At 36.7% G+C, this 14,877-nt stretch overlaps 1 protein-coding gene across 2 annotated transcripts in view; it reads left to right on the forward strand.

Annotated features, from left to right (window-relative positions):
- Positions 1–14,877, forward strand: part of EFNA5 (ephrin A5) — a 224,185-nt gene that overhangs the window by 203,535 nt on the left and 5,773 nt on the right. The window contains exons 3-4 of one of the 2 annotated variants that reach the window (XM_060761874.2): positions 7,085–7,153; positions 7,545–7,625. In XM_060761874.2, coding sequence (XP_060617857.1) covers positions 7,085–7,153; positions 7,545–7,625 — 150 coding nt within the window. The remainder of the gene's footprint in view (positions 1–7,084; positions 7,154–7,544; positions 7,626–14,877) is intronic. The other variant, XM_060761875.2, reaches the window with a different exon arrangement.

Consider the following 14,877-nt stretch of genomic DNA (forward strand, 5'->3'; position numbering starts at 1 on the left):
CAGAGATATACAATTTGCAGCCCTTGAACAAAAAACATACAAATAGTTGAATTGAATTGAAATCTATTAGCAGAGGTATGAACAAAGATGATGTCTTCATGGCACACTAAATATATTAATACTCCTTGCTACTGCATATATAGCAAAAGGAATCTTCTCAGAGATTAGAGCTTTGGGAAACATGAATTTTGCTAAGAGATCTATTGCTTTCACACATCTACATTAATTGACTACTATAAATATTTGAAAGACCTGCGTAAGCATACACAGCCTTTTGAAAATTATGTACAAGGGTCATGAGTTGCATCTTTCTGGATCCTCTTACTATATATGCTATCAATTCCCGCAACTCTGTAATTATACATTACACCTGAAGCCTTAATATCACTTGGTATAGCATCCAAATAAGTGAATTTATACCCATAGAAGGTCATGCAAAAGTAAAAACCAATTAGTCTTCAGGGTGCTGCCACCCCCCCCCCCCACTTTCATTCCTCCTTTTTATACATCTATACAGTGACCCCAGCTTACTTGATATGGAGATCCATTAATTATCCCTACATTTGCCTTGGCTTGGGGCAGCACGGAGAAGACAATCTGTGGGGCCACTAAAGCATTCATATTACAAATGTTTTTGGACAGCATCTTCCAGAGTCAGCTCCTTCTCACTATGGGAAATTGTCGTCTTAAAAAAGTATCCTTCGAGAATCCTACCTTTTTTCACTAAACATTTCAATAAACCTAGTGATAGGAACTTCATAAGACAACCAGAAATAGATGCTACATTGCAGTATCCTTGTATGTTACAACTGGAATTTAAAAAGTGTCCAGTTGTCTGACATCTGTGGTTATATTTTCTGTAGAAGCTGATGGCCTGATCGCTTTTCTTTGTACAAGTGTTTGGGTGTTTGGCTCAAGTTCTGTTTATTTTTTTAGAAAATGTACAAGACAGATGTTTTTGAGTTTCTGTCAACATTTATTGCTGCAACCTCTGCAGCTGGCATCCTCATGTTTCTTACTCCAACATGTCAAAATCCTCCTCTTTTGTCAGTACATTGACCCTGCTGATGATTAAATGTGGAGATACAGCAGACTAGGTGAGATCAAATGTTTCCAGAAACTTAAGTAATCTCCTATAGCTACATAGCAAAGCAATTTACTCAGGATGCATGCTTGATAAACCAGATATCAAGGATGAGCAAGTAACAAATGTACAAGACTAGGTCTTCATGAGCAATCAGATTTAGACACAATTTGACATTTAATTCTTCCATTGGAAATGGAGTCATCACAGAGACACAAACATCCTTTGAGTGCATAGCTTCTGAAGGATTCTTTTGTGTGTAAAATAACTAGTTTGAGTGTGGAGTTTTATTGAATTTTTTTTAAAAAAAATAAAGCAGCAATAAATACTTTAAAGAACTTTTGTCAGTACATTTAATTCCTTTTTCAGTATCACACACATTCATACTTTTTGTTGCCTCATTACATTCCAGGAGACTTTTTCAATCGCATTTATGTTAATGTGAAACTTTTTTTTGTTTGTATTGTGAGAAGAATATTAATGCTTAATACTGCATTTACCTGCCTAATCTACATACATTTGTGTTGTACTGTAAATCACACTAAACCCTACAGGGGAAAGGCTCAGCTCTGCTAACAACTAATAGGCTATCTTTTCTTTTGACTCTGCAAATTGAGAAATATTGCCTGTGGCAAACATAATGGGAAACTGCATTTTTAATGCTCCCACACAGACTCATTTCTTTACAAAGAAGGAAGCAGATGGCTGTTCTTAAAAATGAAACTTCCCAAATCTCCAGGGTTGACATAGGGTATTAGAAATTTTGGTGCTTCTGGCTATCAGAATTAAGATTTGAGGGTTAGATGAGGTCATGTGGATCTTGGATTTGACTAATGAAACTGGCATTGTGCTTGAAATAGCCAAAGGCAAATTGTTGCTATAAATACTTTCAGAACTCCCCAAAGAGCTTATCCTTATAAGTAATTTAGGAAGAAATACAGTCTAAACCTGAATTTTGAACTCATCTCACTTATGATGAGGATGGTTCATCTCTCTACTCAATTGTTGTTCTTTGATACTGCAGACCATGGGAGAATGGGTTTGCTTGGCTGGGTTTTGTGTCTTCTAGGTATCTATTCCAGTTTTGTAGACAGCTAATTTTTAGAAGGTCAAGAAAGAGAAAAACGCTTGGATCAGATTTCATTCTCCCAGCAAGGAATGACATACTAATGGAGCTAATATTTCTACTTGGTTATTTTAAGATGAAGCAGGTGCATCTAGGTTAGTTCCCATCATTCACCACATTGGGTTTACATCTGGCCTTGTGACATTATAGCAAAGACAAGGGAATCCTCAGATAAGCTATTCAGTGTTGTAGATGGTTTGCCATAGATAGACTAAGAAAAGTGAAGAGAGAAAAATTCACTTAGGAGAGTAAAATAAATGCAATGAGGATACATTTACTTGACTCTGCCATGGCTGCTTAAAGAATAAATTATGAAGATCCTCGTTCAAGGGATATTTTGAGTAGCCATAGAGCAGGACCTGGATATACAAAATACAAAGAGTGTTGTTTACGATATCCTCTAGCAAGATTCCTTGGAAAGTATAAACTTTATAAGATAATTGATTAAGGGCATTATCTAAGCAGTTACAAGATAAATGGGTATGAGACACAAGCTTCAGTGCCTGTAGTTTCTTTTGCCTTTTTCAGAGATACTTCAGCATTAATTTAATTTTATATAGAATTATAAATATGATGTATGTGTGTACATTGAAGGGCGAAGGAGAGTCAAGCAGCCCCTCGAAATATTTCATTTTAAAAAAAACTGGAGAAAGATTTTCCCAAAATAGCAAATCACCTAGTTGTGACACAAGAGTATCTCCATCATAGGAAATATTTCTCTAATATGAGACCCAAGATGGTTCACATTTTTAGTTAAAACAAAATACAATTAAAACAATAAATTGTACCAAAGTTTAAAAAACATTTAAATGAAAAACAACAACAAATTAAAATATTGATTTAAAACAGTTTTTACACGTGGTTAAAATATAATGACGATTAAAATACAAATATAGCACATCCCAATTAAAACACCCTTTTCATCAGGCTATTAACGCTAATAGACCTGAGTAAGTGGAAAAGTCCTCACCTGCTAACAGAAAGAGGGTAGAGAGGTGGTAAATTTAACTCCCCTTAGGAAAGAATTATACAACCGGGGACCAGCCACTGTTTATGTTTAAATAGTATTTGGTTAAATTCTATTTTAATTTTATATTGCATTGATTTTAGCACTGCTTGCCACTTTGAGTGTGTTAAGAGAAAAGGCAACATACTACTACTACTACTTTTTCTGTATCCTCACAAAGCTTGCCTATAATCAAGCATCTTAAAACTTGCCAAGAAAGTTCTCCCCCAAACATTTTAGAACGTAAGCAGGCTCATATTGTAAGATACAGTTTCTTGGATGGTCTGGAGCCAAGCTGTGCAGCACTTTATAGGTCATTATGGGGGTGTTTAACCAGAGGAGTGCTTATTTGTAGAATGTCACCCTTTAATACCTAATAGTACGTCACAGAAGTGATGCCAAGCTACAAATATAATAACTTTGTTTTAAATAAAAGAAGCAAAGAAAGGGGAAAAGAAAGAAAAAAGACATGTAGATAGACTATGAAACTAGCTTGGTATGAATGTTCCTACATATTAGAACGTGCTGGTATGTGTGGATATCTTTTGTGTTCTTAGTCTGTGGGGCCACTAAGAATTTTAAAGTAGTGTATTTTTTAAGGACATAGATTTTTTTTCGTGTCAGGAGCAATTTGAGAAACTGTAAATTATTTCTGGTGTGAGAGAATTGGCCATCTACAGGGACGTTGCTCAGGGGACACCTGGATGTTTGATGTTTTACCATCCTTGTGGGAGGTTTCTCTCATGTCCCACATGAGGAGCTGGAGCTGACAGAAGGAGCTCAACCCACTCTCCATGGATTCAAACCACTCAGCAGTCCTGCCGGCATAAGGGTTTAATCAATTACACTGCTGGGGGCTCCTTAGAATATAGATTGGGGAAAAGGTGCGCGTGCGTGCGTGCATGTGTGTGTGTGTGTATGTATGTATGTATGTGTATGTGTGTGTGTGTGTGTGTGTGTGTGTGTGTATATATATATATATATATATCTTCTTTGAACTATACAAATGATTACAGTAAAAATGTTGTCATTTGTGAAATAAAGGGTTAGAACAAGCCCAAGGTATGTTGTTTGCTGCCTTTTGTTGTGATAGAAAGAAAGCCAAAGGAAATTAATGTCTTTCTGCTTTATTAGAGGGAAAAATACACCAGGTAATATGCAGAACAGTAAAGCTCATGCTGTCTCCCTTTCCTCCAAAGCAATGAATAGGTTCTAAGATTTGAATGTAAACACTAACACACTGCTTTTGAATATTCCAAAAACTCCATTCAGTGTCATTTGTAAAGTCATTTAAAAAGCTGGATGGAGCAGGAAATAATCAAATGCACTTTTTTGCTTAGGCTAACAGAGGAAGCAATTTAGTTGTGTATGACATCCGTGTTTTCAGGTAGAGAATACAATGTTCTTATCTTGTTAAGCAGCCTGCTCTGGTTTGAGAAGGATTTGTGTATTCATCAGGGGCCACAGGAAGGACCCAATTTCCTGGAAGCCCCCGCAGAGTACAGTTCTGTGCCCTGTAACACATCAGTTACTGTAGATGTCACAGACCCCCCCCCCCCTTCTCCCCAGCTTTGATTTAGTGGAGCTAAGACAGCTGTTAGCACTTCTTAACTGCTTTCAGTGAGTACGGCACAGACCTGGGAAGCATCACTGCTGTACAGTTGTGTTTGTGATTTTAAAAGACACTTTAACGTATGTTGCCTGTTTCCATTTGAACCTTTGCCCCACTTTTTCTTGGTTTCTTCATCTCCCTTGTAAACCTATCTATCTTTTTTCAGAAACTATCAAGGTATGGAAGGAGGAGTGATTCATAATGCTTAAATTGGGGAAAATCTAAGGAGAATAAAAAAGGAAAAAGCAAAACAGCATCATGCATCTTCAAGTTCACAAGACGCATTGTGCATGGGGGAGAAAACATCAAACCATGAAATATGAAAACATTTGGAATGATCTAAAATGTTAGATGATAATAAGTACCCTTGTTTTACAAAGCAGCACATGCTTTCTTTAAAGTGCATGCCTTCTCCTTAATCCCTATAAGCCCCACTTACCTTGAAGCTTATGGCTGTGGCTTATTGGTTGACTGTGTGTCAACAAGCTCCATTGCAAGTCTATCATAAACACCATCTCTCAGTGTCTTATCTCAATGGCATTTTTTTTAGCCTAAAGTCTTCAAGTTTACTCACCCTTCCAAGCCAACTAACCAAGGAAGGGCAGTTGGCTTCTTCAAGTGAATTGATTGGTTTTGTTGTCTCGACTTCTGTGTCCTTTCTTACTGAAGTATTTTTCACTTTATTTACTGTACCCTGAACAAAGATGTCTAAAGCTGGCAGAAATCAAGATATTGATCATGCTGAACTAGCAACATAAAGTCTTCAGCCCCATCAGAATTCTGTAGATTGTTACTTTTGACTACTTATGGAAATGATGACTTTGCCTGTGAAAGTGATGGGTAAAAATGATTTTACCCTGCTAAGTCTTTGAAAAAAGGCCACGAGAGTTGGACCTTAACCTTCTGCAGTAAGCTCTGCGCCTAGAATACTGATTAGAGCATTCATGAAGTCCTTACAAAACCACTTTTTCCTCAGTGTATACATGCTTGTTGGAGGCCTTGTGCATTTAACTTCCCTTATACATTTAAAATCAAGGGGGGAAACTGACAGCTGACAAGAAGACTGGCCTAGAACAATTGCTTCCAGAAATATTGTTTTTCGAGTGCAGGAGAGGATATAATTGAGGGATTTTTTGGCAGCTTGAAATGGTACAGTCCTTGCATAATTTTCATAGTGTTTACATTGATTCTAGAAAAGCAAGCAAGCTGAATATACAACAGTGCCTTGTATTTAATTTTGATATTGATTGGCTTAAAACAAAAACCTGTTGGCAAAAAAGGTCATTTTCTAACATCGTCACATATTCACAGTATTAGATTGTTTTAGGTTACACAATGGCAGTAGCTGTGGATTTTTGTTTGTTTGTTTGTTTGTTTGTTTTTGCTGGCATGCATGCAAATGTATGTATATTCACATATACATATCAAGTAATAGCTTTCCTTGTTTTCATGTCAATCTTACCTGCTCTGCCATTGGGTGTCTTCCTCGTCCACTTTCCTTCTTTCTTTGGAACCCCATGAGGACCTCCATTCTGAGTGTGTGTATATATAAGTACTGTTTTATCTGTCTGTCACTTTTATTTTGGGCAACTGTAGAAGGAAGAAGGTGAAATATTTTTCTAGTTTATATAAGAAATACAATTTCTTAATCACTCTAAAATAGAATCAGACATAAAAGAACAGAATTGTGGACCTAATGAGTCAGAATCATGTAAGCAAACATTTTCACTATATTTTATGAATCCACATGGTGTAGTAAGGGAATGCACGTTTTCATAATGTCAGTAACACACCTTCTCTTGGTCTGACTTTCTCGTCTTTTGAAATAGATTCCTATATAGACTAACCTCTGCACAACTGGATTTAAGGCATCTCTCTCATGATAGCTTAGTTATATAAGCTGGCCTACTAATACAGGGCCAACAGCTAAATTCCAGTTTACAAGTCGTGATTGTAGAGATTTTGTGTTGTCTTTTTTGGAGAAGCATGTTTGTAGGTCAGTGGGCCAATTTTGTGACTCCTCCCCTCCCTTATATTCTATTTTTGTATCATTATTACCTGACTTGTGAAGAAAAAACAGGGAAATTGTCATAACAGTTAGATGTTAGCCAAATGTTTCTAGTAATTTACATTTTTGCTTTATTTGTGTACCTGGGTTGTGTTACTTTAGGAGAAGAAGGATGTTGGAAATTATGTTTTTAAGGCAAACATTTACCATGTGTCCTCTCCTCTCCCCTTCCATTTTCTTTTCAACAGCCTCTGCAATCCCTGATAATAATGGAAGGAGATCCTGTCTAAAGCTGAAAGTCTTTGTACGACCTGCAAGTAAGTTCTTTAGCTCTTGCTTTAGAGGGTGGCTTTTAGCGCATGCTTTGTTTGGTCTGGTAAACAGCAGTGAAACTTCTTTTTACTCTTAATTCCTGTGTGGTATCTGTTCTGTACAGCGGCATTTTTTTCTGTTGATTTCACCATATCTTTTATCATTTTTTCACAAAGCTTTTTCTTGTTTTAAGTACATACCAGTTGCTAACTTGTTGTTTCTTATTCTGTTGTACAAAAATACAATTGTGGCATTTGGAGGCATGCCACAGCTAAGATATAAATACATACATATAATAGAAGGAGAAATCAGATAGTTCAACAAAAACAAGGAAAATGGGGAATTTAAGGGTGTTCTCACTAACATATTTGGCTGTTATCTCTATTTTTGTTATAGACAACTGTATGAAAACTATAGGTGTTCATGATCGTGTTTTCGATGTTAACGACAAAGTAGAAAATTCATTAGAACCAGCAGGTTAGTATGCTTAGAGAATCTCTTTTAACCAATGCCTCTATCCCTCTGATGCCTTGCTTCTCTTTCCCTCTTTCCCTCTGCATGGTTTGCATGGTAAAATGACTCTGCTTTTGCTCATTTCTTGCAGTGCTAATATTGCTTATGGTATATCTCATTTGCTAATGCTAGTTTCCTCTTGTAACAGATGTGAGGCAAAGTATGCTTTTTTCCATGACAGCTTATTTACTCAAACATGACATCTCAAAGTTAAAAGAATTAGTATTATTCTGTCCCCATTCCCACCCCATTTTTATAGTAAGTTGCCGCAACACAGTATCCATTCAGGAGGTATATATATAAGAGAGAAAATGTGTATGTGTATATGTAAATATTATTTGTGTATGTGTTTGCTGTGTTCATTTAAAAACATCTACATTTCTGGGCATCCTTCCAACAACATGCAGCAGGTGAAATAGTGTTTTCCTAAATACTATTCTCCTATTGGTATCAAAAAATTTGTTCATATTGCTTCCTTTGCAAAGATGTCACTGCTTGAGCTATGTGACTGAACAAGTATTCAGAACAGCCTGATGAATATAATCAACCTCACAGGTTTAAAACAATGCGTTTTTTCCAGGTTATTATCTATCCTTCTGTGCACATAAACTAATATGTAAAATAAACCCTTTGGATATGAGCTGATCCATGTTGGATCCAAACAAAGACCTATAATGTCCAAAATTCTGCTTATATAGTGGTCAGTGAGTTCCTTATGGGAAGCCACAAGCAGGACATGAAAGAATCTGCACACTCCATTTTATATGCTCAAGCAACTGAGGTTCTACACTGCCATATAATCCAGTTCAATGCAGTTAATCTGCATGCTGAAGCTGCAATTAAGGGCACTGTAGATCAAGCCTGATATGAGAAAATTACTGCCTTTGATTCTAGAAGTGATCTATTCCCATTCTGGCTATATAGCCATTGAAGTTCCCATGCTTCAGTGAATTTTTCCAATCCCCTTTTAAGTTGACAGTCATAACTACATTCACGTGGCTGTGCATGCCACAATTCAACTTTGTGTTGCATGAAGAAGTGCTTCTCTTTATCTGTCCTGTATCTCCCATCATTAACTTCAGTGGAAAACACAGATTCTCATATTAGGGGGGGGGGGGGGGGGAATCTCCTTTCCAACATCATACATCATTTTATATTCATGCAGATCCTTGAAACCTAAGTAAATATATGCATGTATATTACTGTACACAAACTCATTACTAATTGGTTGTTTGTTTTAAACTGCCTGTTCAGTTCAAATGCTTTCCAACATATACTCTCAGTTAGGTTGAAACCTTGTCAGCAAACGTTATTACATCATTCTTAAAACCAGTGGTATCAAGAGCATATATAAGTCTCACTATTAAAAGAATTGGTATTCAAATGAATACTTTTAGCTGTATTGTGCTCATTAAAATACGTATGAGTCTAAATGTGCATGAATTCATGAGTTCAAGAATTCAGGTAAACAAATTGTCAACTGACTGTGTACAAGGAACCATGCTGTACAAATAATTACTTTCAAAAACATTTATTTTTGCAAGCCTTTTGTAAAAAGTATTTCTTTTAATGTTACTTCAGAAGACTTTTCCAGTTGGTGAGAATTGGGATTCCTCCCCCCCCCCCCCCCGCCAAATATTGTTTTATAATGAAAGTAAAGCTAAAGGTTTCCCCTTGACATTAAGTCTAGTTGAGTCCGACTCTGGCGATGGGGGATGCTCATCTCCATTTCTAAGCCGAAGACTCGGTGTTGTCCATAGATGCCTCCTAGGTCATGTGCCTGGCATGATTGCATGGAGTGCTGTTATCTTCCCGCTGAAGTGGTACCTATTGATCTACTCACATTTGCATGTTTCCAAACTGCTAGGTTGGCAGAAGCTGGGGCTAACAATGGGAGCTCACACTGTCCTGTGAATTTGAACTGCCAACCTTCTGATCAGCAAGTTCTTCAGCCTAGCGGTTTAACCTTCTGCACCATTGTAGCCCCTTTATAATGAAAATGCCAAGGGAATGTTTATACAAACCTGATCATATATGTCTGCAGATTTTACTTTTATTTAGTCAGATTCGAACAACAATGGAACAATGGGTTGACAAAATATTGGACATAATAAACATGGACATCTTGACACAGAGAATTTCTCAAAGTTATAGGAAACCTCAGAAAACCAATTGGAATTCAGTAATAAAATTTATAAAGGAGGAAAATAATGGGCTGTACACAATAGAAATGTAACAACAATCCAAGAAAATGATTAAATGTTAAAGAAAAAATAAGGGTCTAATCACCCGGAGCAATTAACAATAATGACACTTTTATTACTCCTAAGAAAGCAAGCCATAAGGCACAAAACAAAATTTAACATTTATACAGAATATATTATGGAGAGAGGAGAACAAGAAATGTAAAAATCAAATGTAATATGCAAAACCTATTATGTTTGTACCACGACGGATAAACCTGGAAGTACCAAACCCCCTCCCCTCGTTGTCCCCCTTCTACTACCCCCAGCCCTGTCCCCCCACCCGAAAGCACTACCCACCCCTCCCTTACCCCCCTTTCTCCCCACTCTATACCCCTTTTGTAAAACTCCCTTTATACCTACTACCTGTTTTTAACAATGTATATGTGCATGAAAATTAATAAAAATTATTTTAAAAAAAAGATTCGAACAACAAATGTCCATACAGTATTTGTCACTTTTTTTTCAAGTCTTTAGCCTGAAAAACATTTTCTTCTACACCTGAGCATATGTTTATCCTGCCACAGAATTTTATTAGATTTCCCCCTTTGATTGCTTCTCCTATGGAACTGAGAAAGTTTCTTGCTTTCTATCACAGAGAATGAATGGCAAGCCAACTGTTTTCAAGTAGCCATTACTTTGTTCTCTATGTTAATATTAGCAGTTTGTCTTTAAGGTCCAATGCCCTTAATTATTCTTAAGAGGTAAGGAGTGTACCACAGGATTACGCATTCCTTCCTGCCAGCCATTCCTTCTTGCATGTGAATTTTCTACCTCATTTTCCCCGTTGACTTTAATCACAGTTAATGCTAACTAGAAGCATTTTAACCATCATGCCCCAGGATTAAAAAACAAAAACAACTTGCATTGAGTGAATTGTGGGCACTGTGTGACACTGTGGAAATGTATTACTTGACCCTAAGTATGGCTAGTAGCAGAGTTTGCATTGTGGTTGTAGCTAGGCTTCAGAGAGGATATAAATATTCTTCTTTTTCCTAAATGAACTGAGAAGCTCAGTGTGATCTCACTTCAGAACAGGGCTGACATCTAGAATATGTTGCTTATCAATATTATCATTTGTTAAAAACAGTGTGCAATATTTTTTTAACCTTTGCATTGAGACAAAAAAGTATTCCCTGGAAAAGCATAGTAAAATTATTAGGACCGTTTTCACCCAATCCATTTTATGAACATGGCAAGTAGCTGAAATTAGGGGAAATTTTGGGGAACTGTCCAGATGTCTTGGCTGCTGAATTGTAGATCTAGTTTTGTGTAGTTTTTTTAAAAGGAATCTTTAGTAGCTTTAAAAGTTTCTAAAATGTGACATCCAGTGCAAAGTGTTAGTGAAGAATAGTTGTGCAGAGATATAACCAGACAAAAACACACTTTATTTGACCTAATAAGAGCTTTCTCATGGAAAAGAAGCCTAAGCCTTCCTTCCAACTCTGATGACAAGGCAGATTCCCCTCTGCATCCCTACTGCCTGTTTAGAGATGCAACTTACTGTGGAGTTAATGGGGAAGCCCATTAGTAGGTGAGCATATTGCAGCTTGTAAAAAAAATGTGCAGCAAAGTCTGTTTTTACTGAGGCCTGAACATTTCATAGGAGGAAGTATTTTATAATAGTTCCTAGATTGCTAACAGCTTTCCAATAGCATTCTGCTTCATTAACAAGAATAGTTCTGTTGGATTTTGCTGCCTAAACTGTGTACTAACGTGCAAGCTATATGGTGTACATTTGTAGTGTGCATGTTCTCAGAGGATGAAGTGTGGGTACAAATCAGGTAATTGCTTGTTAGTTTCATTTGTTAATTTGTTTTATAAACATTTATGTTCTTACTTTTCACTTAATTAGCCTCCATGAGTTAGATAGATAGATAAAAATGAAGGAGGGATGAAACATAAAATGCATCTATTACTATAACAATAATAAGTGTAAACTGAAAATGACTTATATACCAATAAAAGTGAATTTGCTGACATCAAAAATTTGGACAAACAAACTTCAATTTGCATCCAAAATCCAGGTGCTGTTAGACAAAGGTTAAGAATTTTTGGCCTTCCAGAGGTTGTTGGACCACAACTTCCAGCAGCCCTGGCCAATTGAGCTGATGATAATGCTGTAACTCAACAACATATGGTGGGCTGCATGATTCCTGCTCTTGTATTATAGTAAAACTTTAGTTCCTGGTAGGCACCATCCTCACTTCAAAAGAGAAAGGCACCCAGATTGAAGTCTTCTACAGAAGATCTTAACACACATAAGCAAGTTAATGATAATGGTGGGAACTAATTGTTTGAGGGGAAGGTTTAGAACTGTAACTGTAACTAATATTTTTAAGTTTAACTTTATAAGCTCCAGTCAACATTAATTCCTTGAATTATGCCCAGAAATACACTTGTAGCCAGTTTTATAATCACTGGCATGATTTATACAGACTCTATAGGCGAGGTCAATAATCTAACCAACGTATTCTGAAATCCTCAATCTTCTAGAAACACTCTTTGTTAACAGGAATTAATTTTAATGTTTGCCTAAGCATTGTAATATCTGGTTTCCTCAGAAAAGATCACACTTTTCTAAAGCAAGTAAAAAGCATTCTAGACTCTACTTGAGCATTCATCACATACCTTCTCAATGTGTGCACACTTGCCTTCAAGTCACCTGTTGACCTATAGCAATCCATTGAATTTCATATTTTCTAAAGCAGTTCCTTCTTGTGAAACATAGCTAGCACCTATTATTTGTTGGCATTCTCCCGTCCAGGCACTCATGAAAGCCAGATTCTCATTAGCTTCCAAGATCAATTGGGACCAGAAGGGTATTTATTGCTTAATAATTGGGAGCTCAATTAAGATTTTGCACATTTTTATACAAAATCAGAACCCTAAAGAAACCTTAATATTTGGAAGGGAAGCTGAATTTTAATTACATGTTGTATTTGTAAAATATTCACCTGTGAACTTACCTTTCATAAACTCTACACAAACACAACCTGCCACAATTGTAGCAATCATGTTAAGAGTTTAGGAGAATTCACTAGTGTACTGAATACTATGTAATGGTAGTGAGTGAGACATAATACTATTTCATACATTCATATTTAGTTTATGGTAATAATTAAGACATGTTTTAAAAGATTTTTATTTATTATTCTTACCATTTAATTGATGCTATTGGCAACAGTGGCCAGGAGCTGAAAATAAACTTTAGCTCTATCTCAAAGGTTTACATTCCCCACCATTATAACCACTACCATTTCCATGAGAGGTTTTGTTACAAAATTAATTGGGAAGTTTTCTTGCTTTTGAACAATACTGTTCCATGAAGGGCTGCTTATTTTATTCAGTTTTGGAGAAACACAAGCTTCATAAGGCGCACAGAAACTAGTTGCTTGTTCTTTGAATCCTAGTGATAGTAGTTGTGCTGTGAAATTAGAAAACATCATGGGAAAGGTCAGCCAGAGCTTTGGAGTGAGGTGCCTTCACTAAGTTGATGATTCCTCTCTCTAAATTGCTTGGTACTGGTCAGTGCTCTATATGGTGGTAGACTGGATGAGCTTGAAGAAGATGAAAATAAATCCAGTCAAGACAGAAATGCTGTTAGTAAGCAGAAAATCTGCCATGGATTGGTTTTTAACTTGTGCTCAGTGATGTCGTACACTCCCAGAAAGAACTCATCAATAGACTCCAAGATCCTGCATTCTCCTTAAACTCTTTCATGTACTAATGGCAATGAGGGATGTCTTGCAGAGCTATGCTTAGTGCATCAGCTGCACCAGTTCCTGAGTTAGTCTGATTTGATAAGAGGTATTCATGACTTGGTTGCATTGGCCATTTTAATGTGCTGTAATTTTAAAAGTACCAGTGGCTTCAGTGATGCAAACAGTCACCAACTGATAGATCACATCATGATCACCTTGCTTCAAAACTGAAAAGAAAATCTGCATTCGTTTCCAAGTCTTCTCCTGGTTCACTTTAAGTTGTTGAACTTTGCTTTCATCACTAAACAACTTTGGGCCTGTTTGTCAGAAGGTCTGTCTGTTTCAGTACAAAGGTGCCCAGTTATTAAAATGTGTGGGCAAAGCTCTTTTGAGGATGCACCACCATCACCCCGAGCTTGCAGAAAGCCTTCATGTCTTAATTTTTGGGAAAGATTTTTCCCTCATACTATTTTGACACTTTGGAATCACAACTCAATTTAGAGTTGTGACTGCTCCTCAATCTCGTGGAGGATGTCAAAATAACCCCCTTAGCTTGTGTTTTCCAACTGTTGTTATGATTTGTTATAATGCTGCTGTTTGTGTCTTTCCCCATGTTTTTTTAAAAGTCTCATTGCCAATTTATTGGATAATTTTGGAAAGGCGATATGATGCTTTGAAAAAAAAAAGATAAACCTTTAATCTTCATAAAAACACAAAACCCATCCACACATTGTTCTGAGGCTTTTAGTTCTTTCTGAATGAACACATCACTGTTTTAGTACCCCATTGCCAGTGTAACACAAAGCTGTTTTATACTGAATCAGACCATTGGTTTATCTTGCTGAGTATTTGTACTTGATTGGGTTTTGCAGTCCCCTGAGTAACCTAGTAAAATATGTCATGTATGAATCCATGAGGGCTTCTGCTAAATATTCCTTTTTCTCAGTCTCAAAGATGCTGCAAGATTCCTTTAAATATTTCATACTGCAACAGGCTAACATGGCTATGTCTTTGAACTCTAGTAAAAAAGGTTTTAAAACATATGGATAGTAATGCAGTCCAAGTGATTCTTCTTCAAACTGAGGTCCACTACCTGTTAATATTTTGTTTCCAAAACAAGCATGTTTTCAAATAAGCCTTCACATAAAATAGATTTTAAATGCAGACCAACTCTGGTTTTAGCAGAGAGAGGGAGCTGCTTAAAGTGGAAAATTATCTTCCAGCTCTTCTAGGGTAGACCAGGCTGTCACCAGGTTCCCAGAATTTCAA

This window comes from Anolis sagrei, chromosome 2, assembly GCF_037176765.1.
Source record: "Anolis sagrei isolate rAnoSag1 chromosome 2, rAnoSag1.mat, whole genome shotgun sequence".
Classification (NCBI taxonomy): domain Eukaryota; kingdom Metazoa; phylum Chordata; class Lepidosauria; order Squamata; family Dactyloidae; genus Anolis; species Anolis sagrei.